The 26,696-nt window shown below is 48.3% G+C and overlaps 1 protein-coding gene across 2 annotated transcripts in view; it reads right to left on the minus strand.

Moving 5' to 3' along the window:
• Window positions 1-26,696, minus strand: part of DENND4C (DENN domain containing 4C) — an 84,891-nt gene that overhangs the window by 12,664 nt on the left and 45,531 nt on the right. Inside the window, exons 16-26 of one of the 2 annotated variants that reach the window (XM_035097102.2) lie at window positions 24,241-24,373; window positions 23,691-23,897; window positions 15,620-15,748; window positions 14,504-14,639; window positions 13,408-13,554; window positions 10,153-10,278; window positions 8,229-8,375; window positions 6,551-7,695; window positions 3,647-3,827; window positions 1,716-1,825; window positions 286-461 (exon numbers count right to left, since the gene is read on the minus strand). In XM_035097102.2, coding sequence (XP_034952993.2) covers window positions 286-461; window positions 1,716-1,825; window positions 3,647-3,827; window positions 6,551-7,695; window positions 8,229-8,375; window positions 10,153-10,278; window positions 13,408-13,554; window positions 14,504-14,639; window positions 15,620-15,748; window positions 23,691-23,897; window positions 24,241-24,373 — 2,637 coding nt within the window. The remainder of the gene's footprint in view (window positions 1-285; window positions 462-1,715; window positions 1,826-3,646; window positions 3,828-6,550; window positions 7,696-8,228; window positions 8,376-10,152; window positions 10,279-13,407; window positions 13,555-14,503; window positions 14,640-15,619; window positions 15,749-23,690; window positions 23,898-24,240; window positions 24,374-26,696) is intronic. The other variant, XM_035097103.2, reaches the window with a different exon arrangement.

The raw sequence follows: 26,696 nt of genomic DNA on the forward strand, positions 1-26,696 counted from the left end.
CTCATGGCTTGGATTTATGGACTACTCAAAATGAGGCTGCATTTTAAATTTTAATACTGTATTTTAATCTGTATTTTAATTAATTGCTTTTTATGTTTTATTTTAATTTTATTGGTGTTAGCCGCCCTGAGCCCAGTTTTGACTGGGGAGGGCGGGGTATAAATAAAAATTTATTATTATTATTATTATTATTATTATTATTATTATTATTATTATATGATGGAACTGGAACTATCTACGCAGCACCTAAAGACCAAGGATTCACACAGCAGCAAATGAACCAACCTTGTAAGACCACGCAGGTCTTTAAATTCCACATTAAGAAGAGGTAAGAAAGTGCTTTTGCAAAATGGGCATGTAGTATTCAGATTAGAGTCATCCGCAGTCCATCCCGCCATGATTTCTTCGTCGTAAACTAGAGCTCCACATACACGACACTGGGAACAACTTGACATTAAGACCTAACAAAACAACAACAACTAATTAAAACTGTTATGGGTTTTGCGTTTCAGAGGCTGTACGTGTGAACAGAACAGGCGGCATTTGCATAATGGGATTTCTGAAGCAGATTCTGAGAGTACAAGGTTGGCTTACAGGGAGAACAAGAGGAAGTGGAATCCCGTTATGAAAGTGGGAATCTGCAAATATTTTGAACTCGGAGCTCTTGGTTTTTTTTTTAAGTTCCTTCAAAGCTTCCCCTAATTAACACAGCTCAGTAGATCAATAATCCTTATTCTTGTAACATATTTTATTAACTGTTATTGCACAAGGGGTATGCAATTGCTTCAACCATGGTCCTTTGAGCATTGTGTGTGGATGGACAATATACAGGCTGTGTCTGAAAAGGCAATGAATTCAGTTTAGGCTGAATCTGAAGAACAAAATGTATTCAAGTCATCACTTGAAAAGTGAGCATTCTCAAGTGGAACTTTAAAGAGAAATTGTTGCAGATTTAAAAATAGTTCACTTGATTATTATTATTATTATTATTATTATTATTAATTTTAAAAAAACCTTGAAATGCTTGTTTTCAATCCATTTTACATAATGATAAACAAGATCTGGTTCCACTAAGTACTGATAGTATGAAATGTCTCCAACACCCCTCAAAATAAATCGAGCAGAAGATAAACCATAAATAATTTGGTAATAATTGATTAAACAGAAAGAAGGGGGGAAAGAAAAACTAAATTTATATACATGGTTTTTGATGCATGAAGAAAAATGAACGTATTAGACATGTATAATAGAGAAGTATACTAGGTGTAGTACGTTCGCACAAGTTTAAGAATACATTAGAAAATGGCAGGAAGGAGTTAACATTTATAGTTTCAAGGATTTTTATTGGACTTTCTCTCTCTCTTCTTGTTCTGAAATTGTTGTATATATATAACATATATATTGTACGATATGGAAAGAGGGTAACAGAGGGGAGGGAGGGATGATGGTAAGGGAAGGATTAAAGAGGGGAGGGGGGAGGGGGAGGGGGGAGGGGTATCTTTTTATTCGCATAGATTTGCATAGATATAGGCAATGGTCATGATTTATAAGATTGGATGATTTTGTGTTACACTGTTGCCATTTATGCCTTTGTTCTATGTCATGTTTTAAATTGATTAATAAACTTGTTTTTTTAAAACTTAAAAAAAGAAAAGAAAAAGAAATGTCTCCAACACCCCTCAAAATAAATCGAGCAGAAGATAAACCATTTTTACCTCCATGGCGCAATTTTGGAAGATGCTGGACAAACTGGTGTTGTGGGAAGAACCATGTTCTGACTTTTCCGAATCCAGACCTTTCATACTTCTTGGGATCTGAACTTCACCTGCATAAACGGAATGGGAACACGTTCAAGGCTGAAGGTAAGGCAACAGAGGAAAATGTGAAGACAGCTTGAGAAACGTAGGAACAACCGATTTTGGTATGCTGATAAGCCTAAACAGGTATTTTATATATATAGTGGTACTTCGGTTTTCGAATGTAATCTATTCCAGAAGACCATTCGCCTTCTGAAATGTTCAAAAGCCAAAGCATGCAATTCCGGAAGCATTTACTTATGGAAAACTCAATACGGAAGCCGCGTGGCACGCTCGACTTCTGAAAAGTGTTCGAAAACCGAAGCAGTTACTTCCAGGTTTTCGGTGTTCAAAAACTGAAACGTTCGACTTCCAAGACGTTCGAAAACCGAGGTACTGCTTTATAGTCTTGATACATTTGTGCTTGTGATATTGATAGGTGTAGAGTTGGACCCAGAGGGAAGATCCCTGGAAATCAGTGGGAGCTATGATGGGGGAGACTGGCTTCTCCACCCAACTTGGGGAGGGGATCCTCCCAGCACAGCCCATCCAAAGGGTAGCCAGAGCCCTTGGGAGGGGCTTGTCAGAGGGGCTGCCAGTGGGGAAAGGAAGTAAGCAAAGTCTGCTTTTTCTAGTCCCCTTTGGTGCACTTTTATCTGGATCCAATCCACTAACTGCAAAGCCTTACTGAAGGGATGTTGTCTTTTCATCTCAACTGTGGACTCAGCTACGTTAGTCAAAAACAACGTTTCAAATTCGTTATAGACATGCAACACCAGATGGCGCCAGAGAGAGAGAAAAAGTATTCTATACAATTTTTACATAGCGTTTTTTCTTTTCTTTTGTTATAACTATTTAATCTCCGACTTATTTATAGCGTTGTTTCCTCCCAGGGTAGATCCACCCTGTGTGAACTCGCACAATGTTGCGTTACTGGTGCCATTCAAACCTGGCAATTTCATTGCATGTTGCCTTTTTCATTTTCAGGGGCTATGATCCATTTGCATAATATGCGAGACAGCTGCTGATGGATCTCCGACGCAGAAAAGAGGCCCATTTTAGAGCGCCAGATATTGTGGACACCCCCGTAGCAGATATCAGCGACTAACAAGATTGTCTAAGTTACTTATCCAAGTGTTGAATGTGCACACTGGCCATCTATAACTATTAGCACACCGGCAGTAGGACCCTAGCGGTCAAAATGAAACATATGACACCTACAATTTTCTCACAACTAGGTATTTGAAAAAAGAAAAGAAAACATGTTATTGACTAAGCACCTTGTGATCCTTTTTGGACACTGTTCTCTCCCCAGGGAGAAATCAGAAGCAGGATTCAAGCTCATATATAGAATCATAGAATCATAGAGTTGGAAGAGACCACAAGGGCCATCCAATCCAACCCCCTGCCGAGCAGGAAACACCATCAAAGCATTCTTGACATATGCTTGTCAAGCCTCTGCTTAAAGACCTCCAAAGAAGGAGACTCCACCACACTCCTTGGTAGCAAATTCCACTGCCGAACAGCTCTTACTGTCAGGAAGTTCTTCCTAAGGTTTAGGTGGAATCTTCTTTCTTGAAGTTTGAATCCATTGCTCCCTGTCCGCTTTTCTGGAGCAGCAGAAAACAACCTTTCTCCCTCCTCTATATGACATCCTTTGATATATTTGAACATGGCTATCATATCATACCCTCCTGGTCTCCTCGATGCTGAATGCCACAAACACCTAACCCAGGAGTTTTGGCAATGGGGCTCCTCTAACCCTGCAAATTACCTGGCAGCTAGAACTTTTCAGCACCTTGACCCCAAGTGTCAGGCAGCCCACCCTAGCTGCGAGGGGAGGAGAATACCTGCTTGGAAGGGCTGCCTCCCTACATCGCCACTGCTGTTGCTGCTTCCAAGGCTGGTCGTGCTCTGGGCAAGTTCACTGGTGGCAAGCCCTGCGATTCCCATTTTGGGCGGCTGATTGACACCTAGAATATGATCTTCAAAGCCAGCAGCAAAGGTGAAGTCAGGTCGGCTGCTTTCTTCCTTCAGGTGAAAGGGGGGGGGGAGAAATGACAGACAAGTTCAATATTCCTTATCAATGACAACCTACGTTGCTTCTCTGACATTCAGTGATCACTCTAGGGGAAAAAAGCAAGGTAGCGGACTTTTATTTCAAGTGCAACTTGTCTCCTAAATGCCTAGCATTTGCAGTCAACTCATTGCAGTCAGAAGACGAAGAACAGCTAGCAGAAGAGGACTGCCGGAAGGAATTTGGAGGCAGAGCTGGGAAACTTAACTTTGCTTGAGGGGGGGGAAACGGCCATAATATATAGACAGAATATGCAGCCAGGCTCCAATGACCTTCTTTGGTTTTATCTATGGGTTTGAGCACAGCTGGTGGAATTCTGGCCCATCTTCCCCATCCCTCTGTACAGCAGGCTGTTCACAGAAGAAACTGCTTTTGAAATTCCTTGCCATTTCGAAAAGGAGTAGACCTCACAGCGTAAGGGGCTCTTTTTTGAAACCCCATATCCAAAGTTCCCTCCTCTGGGGAAGGTCTAACAGCTGATGTCAGGGGGTAGAACTGCTGCTGCGGAAGCCATCCTGTCCCTCTTATTGGAATGTAATATATAAAAGTAAAAATAATATTGGGAAAGACTGGGTACTAAACACAAATCACCCAGTTACCAGTGGCCCCTTAAAGTATGCTTCACGCAGAGTATGCGCAGTTAGAAGTTGACCTGGCTAAGCAAAACACCACCAAGAGTGTAGGGTATTATCTGCCTTGTGTGAAACCCCTTATTAGCTGTATGCTTGTCAAAGCATACAGATGAAAAATAAACTGTTGGGTTTCTTCAACGGAAAAACAAAACTGACTCTAAAGGCTTTAAACTAAAGATAAATACTTTCTCCCACATCCAAAACCTCCCACAAAAACCTCCCACAAAACTCTCATTAAACTACCCGAGAACTATCAGCAAACAAAGTAATTATACTAAGGTTTAACTAAAGGGATCTCTTAAACTAAGAACAAACAGAGAGTGATCCATAACGAGATGTATCAAACTGCAAGATCTAGCAAAGAGATGCAGAAGGCTTTCTGGCAGAGCCTTATATACAAAAAACAGAGCCCACGCCTGTGAGCAATTAAGAGAAACGCTTGCACCTGTTTCTCTTAAACAGACAGTGTTTACATTAGACCGGCACTAAAGTAATGACTATTCAAAACAAAATCCAACACCTCTGCCCCACTCATGCAAGCCAGAGGGACATCGAGGTTCCACTGTGGACTGGCACAGCCGAAAGGCTGGTTTGCAGAGCAGACATGCAGGGCAACCTCTTCTCTGTACTTGTGCCAGTCAAGGAAGCCACATGAGCTGGAGAGAAGGGGCAACTGATGGGCGGGGAAGCAGCAGCTGCACCCTGGAAGTCAGCTCTTAGGCAGGTGTAAAGGTAAAGGTAAAGGACAGGGGTGGGCAAGGTTTACCTTGCCTGGGCTGGTTCACTGCCGCAGAGCCCCCTCCACGCGCACCTGCAATCTCCGGCGTCTGCACAGATGCAATTTCCAGCGCTGTGAAAGCAAGTCCCCATGCTGCACTGCACCAGTTTAGCGCAGCGCACGGGGACTCTCCGAGTGGGCGGCTCGTGGGCCGGTAAAACGACCCCCGTGGGTTGCTTGTGGGCCATGGGCCTTAGGTTGCCGACCCCTGGTAAAGGACCTTTGGGTGGTTAAGTCGAGTCAAAGGCAACTATGGGGTTGCGGCACTCGTCTCGCTTTCAGGCTGAGGGAACCGGGGTTTGTCCACAGACAGCTTTCCGGGTCATGTGGCCAGCAGGACTAAACCGCTACTGGCGCACGGAGGACTGTGACGGAAACCAGAGCGCACGGAAATGCCATTTACCTTCCTGCCACAGCAGTACCTATTTATCTAGTTGCGCCGGTATGCTTTCAAATTGCTAGGTTGGCAAGAGCTGGGACAGAGCAACGGGAGCTCACTCCGTCGTGCAGATTCGAACCACTGACCTTCCGATCTGCAAGCCCAAGAGGTTCAGTGGTTTAGACCACAGCGCCACCCGCGTCCCAAGGAGGCCTCAGCAAAGCCCTGACATGCCTCCAGCTCATGAGGAGACCCTCCCCAAAGAGGACATTCTCTTTGGGATTCAGGAGAACTCTCCAGGGTGCTTCCAATATACGTGATTTCACGCTATTACACACGCGGAAGAGCAGAATGTAACCCCCACAAAAATTGGGAGTTGCCTGTAAAGAGCAAGCTATCACGTGGCTCCTAGAAACCGTTAATAAATAAATACATTCAAGATGGGAAGAAGAGTCGCCGCCAGAGAGGAATGGCAAACCAAGCCGATGGACTATGCCGAAATGGCAAAGGTGACTGGAAAGCTCAGGAACCAAGAGGACAAAAGCTTAATAATAAGAAGAAGAAGAATGGGAAAAATTTATAATATATTTAGGAGATCATTGCAGGCAGATGAAAACATCAGCAGGATTTTAACCTCACTTGTAATGTAACAAATGTTTTGGATAATATGGATTGATATAAAATATAGACTTTGGAATAATATAAAGTTTCAAATGTTGACAACAGGACCCATGAAGGGGTTTTTTGTGGGGGCGGGGAGTCTTGAGATTCAGAGGATCTCTATATATGGACACGTATATGGATTTCTATAAAATTATATTTGTAAAACCAAAAAAAGATTTTTTAAAAATAATAATGAAACAGTAAAATAAACAAATTCAAACTTACCTCATCGTCTGAATAGCTATATGCTGAGGACACAGCACCCCACACTTTGCTGGCAACATGAGCCGCTTGTTTCATTCCAGACTTCAGGACGTCCATTTTAGGTCCCGATAAAATGTGGTCCAGCTTCAGACCAGACAGAGTTGTGACGACCGCGCCCAGCGAAGCCTGCGGCGAAGTTTTGCCCAAGCCCGTCAAAGATGTCGACCGTTCTTTTTGGCTACGCGAAAGGGCCAGTTGTTTTGGTCTCCCAGTGAACGTTTTGGACCTGGAGACGGCGGGGCTCTTCCGGCTCGCGCTCGGAACCTGGGCTGGCGGCAGAGCGGAATCGGAGGGCAAGCTCGACCTCCTCTCGAGAGAAGGGCCTAGGAGGGACGGGGAGGCCGCCTCTTGGCCCACGCCGTCCGGCCTGTGGAGCTCCATGCTGGAAGATTTGCTGCCGAGGGGACTTTTCAGGTTCATGTAGCTTTCGATCTCGTCGGCCAGGTTGCGCGCCACGACCGGCGACATCAACTTTTCTTCCTCCTCGGCGGCTTTGGGCTCTGCGGTCTCGGTTGCCAGCAAAGACAAAGGGTCCAGGCCCACCTGAACATCCTCTCGCTCAACAGGCCTGGCCACGCCATAGAAACTATTCCTCTTGTTCGCTGCGTCTTTGGTTTCCGCCTGCGCGGTTTCAAGAGGTTTGGGGCTGGCGTTGTCCGCTTTGGCCGCAGGGTCATCGTGCCCGTTTTCTAGCTGCTCCTGCCCTTCCTCGGGCTCCTCCAGAACAGACTCTGCTTCCCAAATATTTTCGCTCGCACGAGTCCTGGCCGTGTCTGTGTCAAAGAACAGCCCGCCACCTGCGGTGTCAAAGCTGTGGGCTTTGCTTACGTGGGGCGGTGGTGATGTTTTGGTCCCGGATAGAGCCGCCGTAAGAATCTTTGCATCCGCGCCCATCATGATGGCTGCATCGCTGGAATTCAAATCCAGGCTGCTTTTCTTCCGCAACATGCCGGCCCTGCTCTCAGAGCTGAAGCTGCAGCTTCTTTCTGAAAAAAGCTTCTGCTTTTTATTCCCTTTTTCGCTGGTTCTCTTGGGAGAAGTGTTGCTGTCAAACACACAATCCTCAACGGTATCCTGAGCTATGAAAAGAGGACTGGACGCCGTTCCTTTAAACAGACAAAGAGCGTGAGCGTGAATAAAACGATGCATCGGTCCAGGAAATGCAAAATGCATGAAAAGCACAGGAGAATCCCAAAGAGGGACCACCAAAAAACATAAAAGCAAAATAATTTGATGAGCTGACAGGCAAAACTACACGTTCCATTCAATATGCTTTCCCAAGAAATATTAAAGTTGGACACTTTTGAAATAAAAACAGCTGCAGCCCTAAACCTCTCGCTGGGCAAGGCTACTGGAAAGTTCAAAAGGGACTTAAGTGCCAAACTAATCTTTTTAAATGCAGGGCTTAAATCTGTACAAAAGTGGCTAGAGATTTATTTCTCTCCCTCCCCCGCTGCATGAAGTCCCAGGTGTTTGGCGAAGCATCTCAGCGAGAGGAAGGGCCTTCTGCATATACTCACAAGCAGCGCTGGTCTTTATTATTCCTATATACATTCCAGCACCTGACACATCAAAGACATTATCTTGGGCAGGACCAGGCTTTATAGCTACAATAACCAAAGTGTGTTCACTAACTCACCACTGCTGCTTTTCCTGCCAGTGCTGTCAAAAACACAAGAGGGAATCTTGACAATGCTGCATGACGCGTGGACAGATACTTCAACCGGACTGTGTGGTTCTGCATGATGGCGTGGCTTTTCAGCAGACTCATCGGCAACACAAAATTCTTCAAAAGGGAAGGGAGAGAGGGCAAAGAGTTAAATGCTCTGCCAACAAAACAGAAGCTCAAAACCAGTGCATTGCAGCAAAGAGGTATCATTTCTACCAGTTTATAAAATAGAATTTTAGGCCAGGCCAATACTTTTCTGGCACTCATATACTTTGTTAAATATTTAAATTTAAACCACTTTGAGGTGCTGAATTTTGTTTTTGTTTTTAACCACCAAGCGGTGCGTAACTTTAGTCAAACAAAACATAGTTTAATTCCATACACTCTCACACACAAAAGGTAACATTTTAAGGGGGGGGCAAGGGAATAGTGTCTGCGAATGAAATTGCTGACAGCACCCTAAAACAGCCCAAAGACTTCCCTGAAAAGGCAAGTTTTTGGCTGCACACTAAAAAGGCCAGCAATGAGGAGGAGATGCAAGATCTCTTTGGAGAGGGTGTTCCACAATTTATAACATGTACAGTAGTGCCTCGCTAGACGAAATTAATTCGTTCCAGGACTCAATTAGTCCTACGAAAATTTTGTCTAGCGAGGCACCGTTTCCCATAGGAATGCATTAAAAGTCAATTAATGCGTTCCTATGGGCTCCGGGGGGAACTGGTGGCGGCAGCGGTGCTTGTTCTCTTGGCTCGGGGAAGGCAGGCAGGCGCTTCCCCGAGCCAAGAGAGCAAGCGCCGCTGCTGCCAACGACAGAGCCGGATCTTTCCTGCGCTTACCCCACATCCCGCCTGTCACAGAGCGGGGATCGTAGTGGACTTGAGAAGGCGCCTGGCTTTTTCAGCGAAGGCAAGCAGGGGACACCTACCTAGCCCGCCCCCTTGCCTTCGCCAAGAAAGCGCCGCCTTGGCGAAGGTAAGCGGGCGGACACCTAGTTCCTCCTCCGCTAGTTCCTCTTTGTGTTCCGCTGGTCTCTACCAGCGGAACACAAAGGGGAACCAGCTGCAGCATGGAAAGAAGGCAAAGGGAGATCAGCTGAGAGGCGGTGACAGCTGTCAGCGCCTCTCAGCTGAGCTTCCTTTGCCTTCTTCCCTTGCTACAGCTGGTTCCCCTTTCGCTAGATGAATGCTCTAATTTTCTGATCAGAGGTTTTTATGGCCACGCTTCGCAAGACGAAGCGGTGGCCATAGAAAATCTCGCCATATAGCAAGGCAACCTCTGATCAGAAAATCCTTTCGTTAAGCGGAATTTTCGTCTAGCAGGGCATTCGTCTAGCGAGGCACCACTGTACTTGCTAAGCACCCTCACTCTCAGTACTTCAGATAGCAGACAGATTCTTGGTAGTCGCTTAGTCAGGAGTCAGGACTAGCACCCCTGGGCACCGACCTCAGCCCACATTCCAGCAGGGGACCCACTGCCAGCCCAGCCCCCCAGATCCAGCCCCTGCTGCTTCCTCTTGTTGTTGCTGCTACCTGTTTCCCCATCCCCTCCAGGTGAACAAGCAGTGGCAAGAGTGAGAACCTTTCTGCCCTGAGACTCCCAGCTCTTGATGCAAGAGGGTCTCCGACAGCTAGGTTGCACAGAGAGCGTCAACAATGGGGGGGGGGGGTCAAATCAGCCAAACTTCTCCTGGCTATTAAAAAGCACAGCCTAGCAAATTCTAGCTGTGTTTTATTAATTGTTTGTTTCTCCAACCTTTTTATTCTGAAAGATTAAGGTGGAGGGCTGCAAGCATACTGAACGTGTGCTTTCCCTAGCAAGATCAAAAACTACACAAGGTCCGTTGGCTTTACTTAATGAAGCACCACTGAAACGAATAAAATGGTCAACGCCGTACCTCCAATTAAGTCATCACCTTTGGTAACAAGCGCTTTTTCTACAAGCGTATCTGTTGTATGGAGACTATCTGCATCCTCCTTTACAAGCTCATCTTTAGAACCATAGCCCTGGTCGGACTGAGCACCTGCAGGGAGGAAAAATGCAACACACCTTCTAGCAAATCATTTCCCAATCGGCAAGCCCACATTTGATGTTTTACATTATTGGGGGAGAGGGGGGGGACTCTTGGTGCCTAGCACACAAAAATTACCCTCACATAATATTTGGAGTGCGAAGGGGAAAGAGCAGCAGAGGAGACAGAATGAAAAGGTTTGTTTGAGGTCTGATCTGCAGAGCGAATTTTCAGCAGGACATTATTGAAGCTGACAAATGGTAACTCTCCCCAGAGGAATAAGGACCATTATAAGGCAAAAAGGACCCCTGGACGGCCAAGTCCTGTCCAAGGCAACTATGGGGTGCAGTGCTCATCTCGCTTTCAGGCTGAGGGAGCCAGCGTTTGTCCGCACAAGGCTTTACCGGGTCATGTGGCCAGCAGGACTAAACCACTTCTGGTGCAACGGGACACCGTGACGGAAACCAGAGGGCACAGAAATGCCGTTTACCTTCCCTATTTACTTGCACTGGTGTGCTTTCAAACTGCTAGGTTGGCAGGAGCCGGGACAGAGCAACGGGCGCTCACTCCGTACTGCAGATTTGAACCGCCGACCTTCCGATCGGCAAGCCCAAGAGGCTCAGTGGTTTAGCCCACAGTGCCACCCGCGTCCATTATAAGAGAACAAGGGAGATAAGATGTTCATGGTGAGTTTTGGCACCTTTTTCTAGAAAACAGCACTGGCCACATACCCCACAATAATATGCATTAGCCTGCTCTTCTCTGGGATAGAAGCTAGTTATCCCACTGCTGTTAGCTACTTGCCCATTACACATATACAGGGCCACAATCCTACTGAATTAACCGGTCAGACCTCTGCTGTGCCTCTGGGGTCTAGGCCTCCCGCAGCACAGCAACCTCCAGCTTCTCATTTGTGCTGCTGATCTTCCTTTGAGGGTCAGCAGAATGAGGGATCTCGGCGGCTGCCAATCCCAGCAGCTACCCAATGGCCACAGAGCCTAAGAAAACCCAGTATCTCTCTGCAATAGCCCCCTCGTTAAGTCCATTAGATACACGGAGGTGGTCAGAAGCAGAAATGCATGCAACATGGACTTGTGCCAAGTACGTTCTGCAGTACATCTCCTTACAGGATAGCTTGCTTAACGGCAAACGGGATCTGCATTTTTGCTTATTGGCAAGGGGGCTTCCTGGCACTGTGGCCAAGCTGCAGTTAACCGATTAATGGAAAGTGCCCAACTTTGTTCTTAAAAGTAAGTAAAGGTAAAGGGGCCCCTGACCATCAGGTCCAGTCGTGTCCGACTCTGGGGTTGCGACGCTCATCTCACTCTATAGGCCGAGGGAGCCAGCGTTTGTCCGCAGACAGCTTCCAGGTCATGTGGCCAGCATGACAAAGCTGCTTCTGGCGAACCAGAGCAGTGCACGGAAATGCCGTTTACCTTCCCGCCGGAGCGTTCCCTATTTATCTACTTGCACTTTGATGTGCTTTCGAACTGCTAGGTGGGCAGGAGCTGGGACCGAGCAACGGGAGCTCACCCCTTTGCAGGGATTCGAACCGCCGACCTTCTGATCAGCAAGCCCTAGACTCTGTGGTTTAACCCACAGTGCTACCTGGGTCCCAAGTAAGTATGCTGCACCAACTGGTCATTGTTTACAATATCAGGTTATGGGAAAAAAACACCCCTCTACCTACTCCTTGTGCACACGAAGAGACAAAAAGAACCCCATTAATAAATGGGAAAATTTACCTGGAGTGGTTAACATTCAAGGGCAGAATTAGTGCACATTTGCCTCCAAGGCTTCGCGCCATGCAAGTCTGCACCCCACACCAAGGACAAATGCGGCACCAAGGGACAGCACAGAGCAAGAAGCAGAGCGAGAGAGATCAGAGAGAAGGAATGTTTAGTCGTCTACATGGCAAAAACAGCCAGGCCATCTACACAGGAAAGAGAGACTCAAAACACTTTAAAAAGGAAAGATGTCAGAAAGTTTAGTCCAGAAAGTGAGAGAAGAGGGAAAACATGGACAGGTTATGAGGAAGATCTGTGTGTGGCAATGCCTTCACAGTTTTGTCTTTATTTAAAATGCACAACGTATATCATTTGAAAGGCTGAAGGAGGGGGAAGAAAACATTTAAGGAGTATTCATAAAAAATACACTACACAGAGCTAAGCAAAAACCAAACAAAACCCTAAATGCACATTTGTCTTTAGCTGAAACACTATATTCCATATTGAGTACGCACCTGCTTCTTAGCAATTTCCCCTTTTCCCTCCCCGAAACGTAAGCCAAGTTCAAATATACATTTTTATATACTTATAACACAATGCTTTTCCTGCCAATGGGTTGTTTGCCAATTTGTAATTTGAACAGCATGCTCTATTCCTATCAACAGATTACATGTCTGTACAAGAATTTGCCTTATCCACTGGCTTCTGAAGACCAAATTGCTCTAGGGTGGGCAAATTCAAGTTCCAAGCTGACACAGAGCTACATTTCCTTATTATTAATCAACAGCACTCTGTGTCATGTCCCTTCCCCCCCAGTCTTTCCCATTAATATTGTCCCCAGTTATTCCTTCTTTAGGACCCACATCATGAGATGCGGGAGAACGGACAGTGAGATCATAGAATCATAGAGTTGGAAGAGACCACAAGAGCCATCCAGTCCAACCCCCTGCCGAGCAGGAAACACCATCAAAGCATTCTTGACATATGCCTGTCAAGCCTCTGCTTAAAGACCTCCAAAGAAAACATGCACTCAGACTGTGACTGATACATGCCATTTGCTTCCTGATGATGACCCCATGAACTGTGTCCTGGTGGATTCTGCTGTTTTAACTCTCAAAATGTCACAGTACACAATTTCTTGCAAACGGACAGAACGACGCAAGGGAAATTCAAGTCAGCAATGTATTAGGACAGTGGTTCCCAGTGAGCTAAGGACTGCAGACCCCGTTTTCCGAAAGCCAAAAGTAGGACCCCCACTTTGGAAAATGTGGATGGTAGTTTTTGTTATGTGGATGGTGCCGCGGACCCCGCTGGTTGGGTCACACGGACCCCTCTGGGGTCCACAGACCACCAATTGGGAACCCCTGAACCGGGAGGAGGGTGTGCAGTTAGTGAAACCCAACGTATCTAGTACCTGTGCTAGAGTGATTAGCAATGGAATCAAGCCTGACTAAGTCTCTGACGAAGAAGGTGTGCTCCCCACTGTTAGCATCATTAGAACTAGTCACACTATCATGGCTCACCGTGTCCCCATCACTTCCAGCCGTGAGCATCTGAGGAGCTGAAGACAGGAACAACAGTGAAATACAAGATACAAGAGACGTGAATATTTGGAAAAAGAGAAAAGACAGCATCTGGCTGCATTCGGAGAAAGCGCTAGACCATTAAGAATAACTCTCGCCTCCTCCCCAACTCCATCCCTCCAGTGCAGCAGCAGAGAGATCGGAAGCTTACGTTTCACCTTCATATTTGCTTTCTTTTAGCATGCATTTAATTGCAGTGGAACCTCGGTTCTCGAACGTCTCTGTTGACGGACGTTTTGGAACCCGAATGGCGAAAGCCCGCAAGTAACTGCTTCGGTTTGGCAACGATTCTCGGAAGCCGAACATGCTACGCAGCTTCTGTTTAGAGTTCCCCTACTGAATTGAGGCTTCTGCTTTCGGTTTTCAAGCTTTTAGGAAGTCAAACGGTCTTCCGGAGTGGATTACGTTTGAAAACCGAGGTTCCATTGTACTTTTATGAATTGCTCGCCCATAAAACGCGCTTGAGCTATTTCACAAACGCAAGAAAAAACACAATTATATGCGTATAAAGAATATGTAAATTTTAAAAATTGGGAATCAAAATCTCTAGCAATGCCATCACATCATAAACTGTAGATCATCTTATTTTTGGTTAATGAAAACAAGCTGAAATGGGCTTGCTCTACCAACCACAATTGAAATTAACCACAAATTGCCCAAGTTCAGAGGACATGGAAAGCTGTCGTTAATCAAAAACTTCCCAACTTGTTTCTTGACAAACCATTGTCCAGCACCTGAATACCTGCGGGTAGTCTCACAGTGGGTGGGAAAAGGTGCTTTCCCCCACTCTCTTTCCAACAAGATACAGCTTGACGCTTCTCAAATTATGTTACATGGATCTTTGATCAATCCCCCCTAATGCTACCTCAAAGCCAACGAGAGAGCACTTTATACCCAGATTCTGCAGAAGCTTGTCTGTAGGATTACCTGGTATTGAAATAGCCTGCGTTGACTTTCTGAGACATTGCCTAAATTGTGCCATGCTCTGTACCACATTTCGCAATTTCGTCCAGAGAAATATACCACTGCGATTGCTGCTGGGCCATGGGCTCTCCAAAACTGCCTGGAAAAGTGAGATGATTCAGCAAATGTTTCCCATAGTCAAAATGCTCTAACAAACTCAAATAACTCGCATTTATCTACTGCAATCTCAGGGACAATGTTAGAAAGAGGAGGAGGAGGAGTTTGGATTTGATATCCCGCTTTATCACTACCCGAAGGAGTCTCAAAGCGGCTAACATTCTCCTTTCCCTTCCTCTCCCACAACAAACACTCTGTGAGGTGAGTGGGGCTGAGAGACTTCAGAGAAGTGTGAGTAGCCCAAGGTCACCCAGCAGCTGCATGTGGAGGAGCGGAGATGCGAACCCGGTTCCCCAGATTAGGAGTCTACCGCTCTTAACCACTACACCACACTGGCTCTCAATGCTATACAGTGGTACCTCGGTTTAAGTACACAACTGGTTCCGGAAGTCCGTACTTAACTTGAAGCGTACTTAACCTGAAGCGAACTTTCCCACTGAAAGTAATGGAAAGTGGATTAATCCATTCCAGACGGTCCACGGAATACTTAAACTGAAGCGTACTTAACCTGAAGCAAACTTTCCCATTGAAAGTAATGGAAAGTAGATTAATCCGTTCCAGACGGGTCCGCGGAGTACTTAAAACTGAAAGTCCTCAAACCGAAGCATACTTAAACTGAGGTATGACTGTATTGTACCACATCTGTGTTCAGGGGTTTGAACCAATCTCACTAACAATCTCACTAACAACTAAACCTGAGAGATGCTGGAATTTATGGGACAATGCCAAGAAAAATATCCAACAGATTCAACTGATGAAAAAGTGATCTCCATTACCAATTACGATAGGTGGCTCAAGCGATTCCTTTTAAAATACGATGAGCACGTACCATTATTTCAGAATTGGCCTTAAATAAAAGGCCTAAACAGGAAAGAACAAGAGGAATCTACATGGTGTGTAAGGGCTTACTTGATTGTGCCCCCCCGCCGCCGCCGCCCACTGCTCACCCCATTGCTTCCTTACCTTGTTGTAGTACCCATATGTGATGGCATTGGGTTCTATGCCAGCGACTTTCATTTCAAAGAGGGCCCTCACAGCCAGGACAGGATGGCCCCAAAGTCCGCAAAGCAGCATCACAACCCTATAGCACACCTGATAAAAGATGGAGAAGTTCACATTGTTAGAAGTAACTTCAGCGCCAGATGGGACTACCTGCAAAAGATATAAAAGGTCTCCTCTATGACTTTTTGCATGAAAAAGAAAATGAAATAACGACTGTCACGGTGGCCGGAGTGGACTACTTCAGAGTAACGACGCCACGCAGCTCTGCATTTTATTCTTTTATTGGTGCTGCGTATTTACAGTGCTCAAGTCATTACTATTTACACGGAGTGATGTGGTCAGTCGGTTTCAGAACCTCCTAATGGCTTTTGGCGCGTCTTTCTCCAACACAAAAGCTTTGGCAGACCCATCCTCTTGCCCCTCCTCTTCCTGCGTAATTCTGGAGTTGGGGGGATGGGTCTTCCCCCCTTGCTTGCCCCTTCCTGTCCCACCTGGGACCCTGGCTCCTCTACCTTGCCTGAGCCTCGGACACGACTTCCTGCTTCCCCACTGGAATCGGAACTCTCCCTGCTTTCCCCTTTGCTCGGGGACGGGCTTGAACTCAGGAGGGGAGGGACTTCGCGATATCCCCTGTCCCTCACATCCACCCCCCTCCCAAGCTCTCCTTCACCCCTCCCCAGGCCCCCCCCATGTGTCGGTGACGACTGGAAGCCTAAGAACTCAGTGCTCTCCGAGCCCGTTGGTGTGAATACCTCCCCCCAGTCCTGCGAGCCCCCCCCTTCCGCCTGGGCGGACGGGAATCCCAAAAAGTCCGTGGCGTCAGAGCTGGTGGGGGTAAAAACGTTCTGCCAATCTGCTCCTTCCTCTGACTGGGTGGATCTCGGTGACACCCATACCTCATCCTCTGGTTCCTCAAACTCCGCTTCCCAGCGCCATGGTGAGCTGCTCTCCCGTGCCTCCTCCTCCTCCCCCTCCCTTTCCATGTGCCAGGGCTTGGGTCTGTGGGGAAAGAGGGCGTGAAATTCTTCCACCAAGAATTCCTCCTGTATCTGAGTGGCTGGGACCCATTCATTCTGGGACGGTAGAGCATCCTCCCATGCCATGAGGTACTCCAGTCCCCCCACCCCCCACCTTGAATCCAGGATGGCCGTGGCCTCATTGAGTTGCTCCCTGCCTTCCCTCTCCCCCCCTCCCTCGGGGGTTTGTTCGCTGTCTCGGAGCCTGCTGCTTTCCCTGTACGGCGACAGCAGCGATCTATGAAACACTGGATGCACCCTCATGTCCTCTGGCAGTGCCAGCCTGTATGCCACCGGGTTGACCTGTTGCGTGACCTTGAAGGGGCCCAGCCTTTTGGGTGCCAGCTTTTTGCACCTCCCTCTGGTGGGAAGGCCCTCCGAGGACAACCACACCTTGTCCCCCACCCTGATGACCTCCCCTAGTCGCCTGTGGCGATCTGCCCCCTTTTTGTACGCTTCCTTGGCCCTCTCCAAGTGTTCTCTGAGCTGCTGGTGCACCGTCTCCAGTTCCTCTGCCCAATCCTCAGCCTGTGGGCCCTCCTCCTCCTCCTCCCCCTCCCTCTCTGGGAAAGATCTGAGGTCGCGCCCGTAATTGGCCTTAAAGGGCGACACCCCTGTGGAGACGTGCACTGCATTGTTGTAGGCAAATTCTGCTAGTGGCAGGCGATCCACCCAGTCCGTTTGCCTCTGGCTGACGTAGCATCTCAGGTACTGCTGCAGAATGGCGTTGACCCTCTCCGCTTGTCCGTTGGTCTGCGGGTGTCTAGCCGTCGACAAGCTGACCTCCACCTGCAGGAGGTTCATGAGCCGCCGCCAGAACCTGGAAACAAATTGGCGGCCACGATCCGAAATAACCCTTAAAGGTAATCCATGCAGTCTGAAAACGTGATCAACAAACAGTTTGGCTGTCTCTTCTGCAGAGACTGCCCTGGCACACGGTATAAAGTGGCACATTTTGGACATGAGGTCCACCACCACCAACACTGCGGTCTTACCCCGGGAAGAAGGCAGATCTGTGATGAAGTCCATGGACAGCACTTCCCACGGCCTGTGTGGCGTGGCTAAGGGCTCCAGCAACCCTGGTGGCGCTGCTCTGACCACCTTTGCCCGCTGGCAGGTGTCACAGCCCCGTACATAGTCTCGAACATCTTCCCTCACCCCTGGCCACCAGAAGTGTCTCATGACTAGGTGAGTGGTCTTGTCCCTTCCAAAATGCCCCGCCGTTGGGTTGTCGTGCATCTGTTTGAGGACCGTACGTCTGAGCTGGGTGGTGGGCAGGTACAGTGCCCCCTTGTAGAAAAGCAGCCCTCTGCGTTCTGCAAAGTCTTTTGCCTGCTCCCTCCCCCCTCTCAGTTCTCTGAAGATGCGGTTGGCAAAGTCATCCGCCGCCGTCAGTGCTGTGAGTTCTGCCTCGCTCACCACTGCTGCTCCGCAGGACCATGCCGACGGGGGGAAAATGTGCCTTGGGGCTGGTGGCTCCTCCTCCTCCATGTACTCTGGCTTGCGGGAGAGGGCATCCGCCCTGACGTTCTGCTCTCCCGGGATGTAGTGTATGGAGAAGTTGAAGTTCGAGAAGAACTCTGCCCACCGTATCTGCCGCTGGTTGAGCACCCTGGCAGTTCTCCAGAACTCCAGGTTCTTGTGGTCTGTGCACACCTGGATGGGGTGCTTGGCGCCCACCAGGAAGTGTCTCCAATGTTTGAACGCAGCGTGGATCGCAAGAAGTTCTTTGTCAAACACGGTGTAGTTGCGCTCGGGCTGTGTCAACTTCCTGGAGAAGAAGGCACAGGGTCTCCACTCCCTGTTGGTGTCCAGTTGCAACAAAATGGCGCCCACAGCTTTCTCAGAAGCATCTGTCTCAATGCGTAGGGGCGCGTCCTGGACCACGTGGAACAGGTTCTGGTCCGAGGCGAACACCCTCTTGAGGCTTTCGAACGCTGCTTGCGCCTCTGGTGTCCACCTGAACTTCTGCTTGCCTCTCAGGCAGTCAGTGATGGGAGCCGTAACGCGAGAGAAGTTCTTGATGAACTTCCTGTAGAAGTTGGCGAAGCCTAGTAGGCGTTGGGCATCTTTGCGCGTCCTGGGGCTGTGCCAGTCCAGGATGGCCTGCACCTTGTCCTTGTCCATCGCCAGCCCCTTGTCTGACAGCTTGTAGCCCAGGAAGTCCACCTCCTTGGTGTGAAACTTGCACTTCTCCAGCTTCACATACAGGTGGTTCTCCTTCAGGCGCTGCAACACTTCCCTGACATCTTTCACATGCTGCACTGGGTCATTGGAATAGATAAGGATGTCATCCAGAAAGACCAGGCAGTTCTTGAAGAGGAGGGACCCCAGGACGTGGTGCATGAAGGCCTGGAAGCATGCTGAGCCCCCTTGCAAACCGAAGGGCATCACCAGATATTCAAAAGAGCCGAGAGGCGTGAACATCGTGGTCTTCCACTCATCGCCTTCCCGGATCCTGATCAAGTTGTACGCCCCCCTCAGGTCTAGCTTGGTGAAAATCTTGCCCCTGCGTGCTGCTGTCAGGAGATCATCCACTCTGGGCATGGGGAAAGCCACTGGCTCTGTCACCGAATTCAGCCGTCTAAAATCCACCACCAGGCGGCGCTGTTGCGTGTCTTTCTTGTCCACCCAGAAGACCGGGCTGCCCCCTGCTGCCTTGCTTTCTCTGATGAACCCCCGCTTGAGGTTCTTGTCGATGAAAGCGCGCAGATCCTCCAGTTCCTGGTCTGACATGGCGTACAGCTTGGCTGGGGGTATAGTTGCCCCTGGCACCAGGTTGATCTGGCAGTCAAAAGGCCTGTGTGGGGGTAGGTGGTCGGACTCCGCTTCGCTGAAGACCTCCTGCAGGTCCCAGTACGGCTTGGGTATCGCCTCACCCCCTTTGACGTGCATGGTGGCCACCGTGGCTATCGGAGGCCCCTCCCCTGGTTGGTGCTGCATGCAATGTTCCAGGCAAAAGTCCGATCCAAAAGTGATGCATCTCTGGTGCCAACTGATGGAGGGGTCGTGGCGCGCCAGCCAGCTCATGCCCAAGACGATGGGGGGGTCTGAGATGGTGGTGACGTTGAATGCCAGTGTCTCTGAGTGCCTTCCCACCGTCATTCTCATGGGGGGGGTTTGATGAGTGATGGCCCCCCCCAGCAGCTCTCTGCCGTCAATGGTTGCCACGTGAAGGGGAAAATCCAGCTGCAGAAGCTGGATCTGGTGCTCTTCTGCAAAGTTTCTCGAGAAGAAGTTCGCTGAGGCACCACTGTCAATTAAGGCAAGGACTGTCAGGGGATAGCCATTAGGGAGCGTTAGCGTGACTTCTAGAACCACTCCTGCTCTGGGAGGGGTGGGCTGGCTCTGCTCCTCTCTGTGCGGGTGGGTGGGCTGGGGCTGTTGTCTGCTGACTGTGCCTGGCTGCTGCCCCTTGTCTCCTGCAGCCAGGCTTTCCCGTTTCCCTGCTGTGGTGCTGCGTCAGTGGGGGAGGGCACCACCGTTCCCGCCCTTCCTTGCCACTCCCTGCGATGTGGGCAGTCTCTGACGAGATGCTGGGGGGAGTTGCAGAGAAAGCAATTCCCGCCCTTTCCCTCCTTGCGTCTTGGCGCCGCTGGGGTTTGAAAAGCCCGCGCGCGCGCGCTATCAATCTGCATGGGTTCCTGGTCCTGGCTGGCCCCAGGCGTGGCTTGAAAGGGTTGTTGGGGGAGTGGTTTCTCCTGCGACCGTGGGAACCAAGCCCGCTTTGCGCGCGTTGCTTGTTTGTCGCTCCACCGGGATTCCTGTCTCACCCCCACCGCCAGAGCCGCTTTGCTCAGCTGATCCATATCACTGGGCTTTGGACCTCTCGAGAGCTCATCCTTCACCTCCTCATGCAACCCCAAGTAGAACGCCGCTTGCATTGGGGGGGACCCCAGTTCCCACCCCAATCTGTGCACCAGCATGGTGAATTTCGCCCAATACGCGCGAACTGTCATATTTCCTTGGCGTAAATTATGAAGTTCCTCCTTAGTCTGGTCCATATGACTATCGGACGAATACATCGTTTTCAAACCTTCTAGAAATAGTTTGACATTCTTCATGCAAGGATTCCTTGTTGCAATTAACGGTCTTAGCCACTCCCTGGCTGCCCCGGTAAGGTGCTCCACAATAAACGCTACTCTGTGCTCATCATCAGGGAACTCATCGTGGTGCAGCTCAAGAGCATACACAATCTCAGTCTCAAAGCCTTGAAATTCCTTCGGGTCTCCATTGAACTTGCTAACTAGGGTCCCAGCTCTCCTTCCTGGCAGCACTTGGACTTGGGGTGCCCCTCCCGCCTTGTTTTTCTCTGCATCCAGCTTGTTTTGGAGGTCTACCGCCACCGCCCTTAATTGCTGCTCTTTTTCCTGAAGCTCTCTCACCTGTTCCGCAAGTTGTAGCCGGTCGTCCTGGACCTTCTTAGTCTCCTCTTTAGCTGCCTTCAATTCTCCCTGCGCCTGCAGCGACAGCTGCTGCAGTTCTAGCTGGGCTTGCTCCGCGATCTGCCGCCACTTCTCCGCCTCTGACACGCTCATCCCGGCAACTCCAAAGTAGCCCAAAAATGATTAGGAGGTTGCTGTCACGGTGGCCGGAGTGGACTACTTCAGAGTAACGACGCCACGCAGCTCTGCATTTTATTCTTTTATTGGTGCTGCGTATTTACAGTGCTCAAGTCATTACTATTTACACGGAGTGATGTGGTCAGTCGGTTTCAGAACCTCCTAATGGCTTTTGGCGCGTCTTTCTCCAACACAAAAGCTTTGGCAGACCCATCCTCTTGCCCCTCCTCTTCCTGCGTAATTCTGGAGTTGGGGGGATGGGTCTTCCCCCCTTGCTTGCCCCTTCCTGTCCCACCTGGGACCCTGGCTCCTCTACCTTGCCTGAGCCTCGGACACGACTTCCTGCTTCCCCACTGGAATCGGAACTCTCCCTGCTTTCCCCTTTGCTCGGGGACGGGCTTGAACTCAGGAGGGGAGGGACTTCGCGATATCCCCTGTCCCTCACAACGACATTTGGATTTCAGGGTTGAAGATCATGTTTGTTCTACTGGAGTGGATGAAGTGAATATTGTTTATATAGAGCAGACAGACGACGAATTGGCAGTCCTTTACTTTCTGAATTTTATTTTTCTGTCTTCCTTCCTTCCTCTCTCTCCCTCCCCAAATCTCCCCCCCCCCCCGCACTCAATCGGAAGCTGCAGAAGCCACGTCGGACGTTCGGCTTTAAAAAAAACAACCGTTCGCAAACCAGAACACTTGCTTCCGGGTTTGTGGTGTTTGGGAGCAGATTTGTTCGGGAGCCAAGCCTTTTGACAACCCTGTAGAGGGTTGGTTGACAGCAGCAGAGCAGGAAGGAATGTTTATAGCTTTAAAAAGAAACTTTCAAAAGTGAAGTTTTAAGTTTAAAACAGATATCTCCAAGCTGGCACGGCACAGGCCCTCTCATATACAGTTCTCACTCTGAAGAAGGATCCCCTTAGCCCTTTCTCAGAGTGAGGAAAGAAAAGGCAGAGAGGAGGTGGGGGAGAAGGATAATACCAATAATAAGCCAAGGTAATAATGAGGGGTTGGGCCGAAATTCCCCTCACCACCCATAGATGCCACCCCAAACGAAGGTCACATTTTTCCTTATTCTGTGTGAAACCTGATGTGACAGCTCGTGGGATTTTCAGTTCCTCATGCCAGGTTCCGGAAGATTATTCTGGTGGCGCTAATTCAATATTATACTTTTCTCTTTACTTCCAAACTTGACACCTAAGGGTCTGCAGCTGCATGGACACACGTTCTCTATTTTTCCCTCTCTAAATTTGGTTGAGGCAAGGTTTAGAGGAGGAAACTCACTCAAGGAAGTGAGTGTGACGATATGTTAGAGCCGAGATTATTACATTCCCCATTACAGTCCAAGTGGAAGAGGAGACAAATAGTTTCAGAATAAGCTTTTAAAGTTTGCAGATGGTTTAAGCTGACCCGTCCAAAATAATTTCCCTTTTCTCCATCACTGCCATTTTTCCCCCCATGCATTTCTCCCCAGGGAAACTTCACTTTCTCATCTGGCCATTAATTTATATTTCTATAGGTGAATTGTAAGAAGAAAGTTTTGAGCAATTGGACTTTTTACAAAATTACAGGAGGGTCTGGTAAAAGAAAGACATATTCCTGAGTATGTGTGCTTGACCGTGGAGCGAGGCAAATGCTATTCTCTGAGGGAAGACAACTAGAGTTTGCCGAAACTACTTTCCCACATTTAGTAGTAGGAGGGAACACATCATATTTCTCCTCTTCCAAGTCTAACTCAGAAACAGCACCAGCCAGGAATGATGGATGTTAAGATAATTGCTGTGATTAAAAAGATCTAAAGGGCTGCTATTGGTAGTTCTAATAACTGACAGAATTCTCCACATTTTCTTCCTCTAAGCAGTTACACTGGCAGAGTAAGATTTCAAGTCACTAAATGGATATCTGGCTTGCTTATTTAGCAGGCCATATCTGATTTCTGTATTCAAAGGGGGGAAAGGAAATATCTGAAGTTCATTTAATCCAAAACTAAGGAAGCTTGAAATTTCTGGTAAAAAAAACAATTCTACAATACAAATATCATGCAGAAATTAAGAATGCATTTGGATCTCTTTATGTGGTAGGGACGCGGGTGGCGCTGTGGGTTAAACCACAGAGCCTAGGGCTTGCCGATCAAAAGGTCGGCGATTCGAATCCCCGCGACGGGGTGATCTTCCGTTGTTCGGTCCCTGCTCCTGCCAACCTAGCAGTTCGAAAGCACGTCAAAGTGCAAGTAGATAAATAGGCACCGCTACAGCGGGAAGGTAAACGGCGTTTCCGTGTGCTGCTCTGGTTTGCCAGAAGCGGCTTTGTCATGCTGGCCACATGACCTGGAAGCTGTACGCTGGCTCCCTCGGCCAGTAAAGCGAGATGAGCGCCGCAACCCAAGAGTCGGTCACGACTGGACCTAATAGTCAGGGGTCCCTTTACCTATGTGGTATATGATTTTGTTTAACTTACTTCATCTAGCGGTTCCACATCAGTTTTCCTCATTTTAATAAGAACGTCGTATGCCTGCTGCAGGGCTCTGACTTTGGGGTGGGAAACCCTCACATAAGCTGGGAGACAAATGAACCATAGGCTGTAGCAATGGCTGAAGAGACACTTGGCCCACTGGGAAGCATTGGCATAGTATTTCTTGGCAAGCTTATGAGCTGCTTTTATCTCCTGCAGAAAAGTAAAGCAAAACAAAACAAAATCACAGTGATCCGTCGCAACGTCACATCTCACAATCCTTTAACAACATGTAATGTGGAAGACAGAAAGCAGTTCTGAAAGCATGGCTTTTTCCAGCTCTGCTTCAAATATTTAGAACTGAATATTCATCTATTCTCAGAGTTACATATTTATTTTATTTCACAAGACTTATATATCACTTAATTATTTTAAAAGAAAACACCACCTCTCAGATGCTTACATAAAATATATGCTTCCTCTTTTATTATCTACTACATAGATAATGTTGCTTTTAAATAAAAACCTGTATGTTGCTTTTAAATAAAAACCTGACCTGCTTTGTCCTCTTTGCCATAAGTGCTGGACTATTGGAAATGTTTCCTCCAGTTGAGTGCCTGCTGAAGGAAAGCTTGAGCTCTTGTGGTCTGTCAAAGAGCTTCAAGTCTAGCCTGGGGAAGGTTTTATAGCTGAAAGAGAGGGTTCAAAAGGGGTGAGCAAGCCTGTTGGTTTGTTGAAGCACAATATACTTAGCGTAAGACACCACTTCCACAACGTCCAACCAAAAACACTATTGTGCATGGGGGATTTTAGCTATACAGTGGTACCTCGGGTCACGAACTTAATTCGTTCCGGAGGTCCGTTCTTAACCCAAAACCATTCTTAACCTGAGGTACCACTTTAGCTAATGGGGCCTCCCACTGCCGCCGTGCCGTCGGTGTGCGATTTCCAGCCTCATCCTGGGGCAAAGTTCGTAACCCGAGGTACTACTTCCGGGTTAACGGAGTCTGTAACCCAAAGCATTTGTAACCCGAGGTACCACTCCTAGAAATACAAAGGGATGAATGCAGCTGAACGTTAAATGCAAGGTATAAAATTATACTAGAAAATATACCACTGTGATTAGTAAACTGCTTTGGGGCTGGTGAGGATTCTACCACAAGAGCAAATATGTCATTAGCGTTTTAATTAGTAGAAACGGCAAGAATCTGTTTCGTACACGTGTTCATGTACGCACACAGACACTCGTAACACGCACAGAGTCAAGCCAATATTGTCCACCCTCACATTTAGTGACTCTCCAGCACTTCCTTTTCACTCCTGGTACCTGAGGCTCTTAACCTGAAAATGCGAGGGACTGAATCTACTGAATTTGCATGTGTGCGACCTCTCAGCCACAGCCATTCTCAGTCCCACTTGGAGCCCTGCGAGATCTCACCTAAAACACTGAATTGATACGACTTAACCAGACCAGTTAAGAAGGACCCAGGTGGCGCTGTGGGATAAAACCACAGAGTCTAGGGCTTGCTGATCAGAAGGTTGGCGGTTCGAATCCCTGCAACGGGGTGAGCTCCCGTTGCTCGGTCCCAGCTCCTGCCAACCTAGCAGTTCGAAAGCACATCAAAGTGCAAGTAGATAAATAGGGACCGCTCCGGCGGGAAGGTAAACGGCGTTTCCGTACGCTGCTCTGGTTTGCCAGAAGCAGCTTTGTCATGCTGGCCAAATGACCCGGAAGCTGTCTGCGGACAAAACGCTGGCTCCCTCGGCCTATAGAGCGAGATGAGCGCCGCAACCCCGGAGTCGGACACGACTGGACCTGATGGTCAGGGGCCCCCTTTAACCAGACCAGTTCTCTGTATTATTTATAACCATTTTGGATTCCCCTTTAGAAGGCATCTAGATGATGCAGGGATGAAGGCCGTCCACAGGAACAGGGGAGTGCCCAAAGACCTGGGATATTCCCAGTGGAATTTCATTTTCACCCTCTTCTCATATCGTAAACTGCTTTTGAATTCCCCTTCCAGTTTCAAAAGAGCTTTGGCAAGCAGCTGGGGGTGGCCAAGAACAGACCAAGATAATCTATTTGAGTAGAGCTGCTCCTAGCTTCTCTTATGCATGCAGAAGGAGCTGCATACTTCTTTGGATCGACACCATAACGTTTTGAATAATAGCTTCTATTTAGATACTGGTAGGTAGCCATGTTGGTCTGACGCAGTTGAAATAAATTAAAAAATTAAAAAATTGTCCAGTAGCACCTTAGACACCAACTTGAGCAACACTGAGCTGCATGAAATGGAAGTCCATCTACCTCACAAAGAAACTTGCACAGACTGATATCTCCTTTCTGACTAAAATTAGAGTTCCGGTTCCGCCTGCAGGAATGGCTGACCCTTGTTCCATCTCTCCGACCTTCATGAGGAATTTGGCGGTTGCTAGGGGAGTAAATGGCAACCCCCTTACCTCTCCGGGTGTTACGGAGAGGGGCTGCGGGCCCGCGATGCCCCCAAACCCACCCCGACTGTTCAAGGGGTGGGGTGGGGGCTTGGGACGAGAGCACTCATGGGGAGTCGGAACTCCCGGACGCTAACCTTCATGGCGGGATCTCCATGATTAAAGAAGATAATTAGGTTTAAATTCATGGACATGCTTCAGAAGGAGGGGCAGAAGCTCTGTTTACTGCCAAGGAATTTTCGCTGCTGAGGGTGAGAAGTCGAGGCTGTATTTTATCTGGAAGAAAGATTGATGGGGACGGAACGAGAAGGGAAGCGAGCTTTTTTATTTTTTTCATATACTCTACGAGTTACTTCATACCTTCCCGGACGTGATGTCCTTGTTTGTTTGGGACAAAGGAGAAATAAAGGATACCTGTGTGAGTAATGAACTTTATAAACTATTGATATTGAGTATATTTTTTGAAGTTGTAAAACTGCTGAAGAGAGAAGCCCCCCTCTAACTGGATAGTCGGAGTGCCTGGAAAGCGTCCGGTGGATTTATGAGGTGTGACGCACTTTG

The sequence above is a fragment of the Zootoca vivipara genome, chromosome 16, assembly GCF_963506605.1.
Source record: "Zootoca vivipara chromosome 16, rZooViv1.1, whole genome shotgun sequence".
Classification (NCBI taxonomy): Eukaryota; Metazoa; Chordata; class Lepidosauria; order Squamata; family Lacertidae; genus Zootoca; species Zootoca vivipara.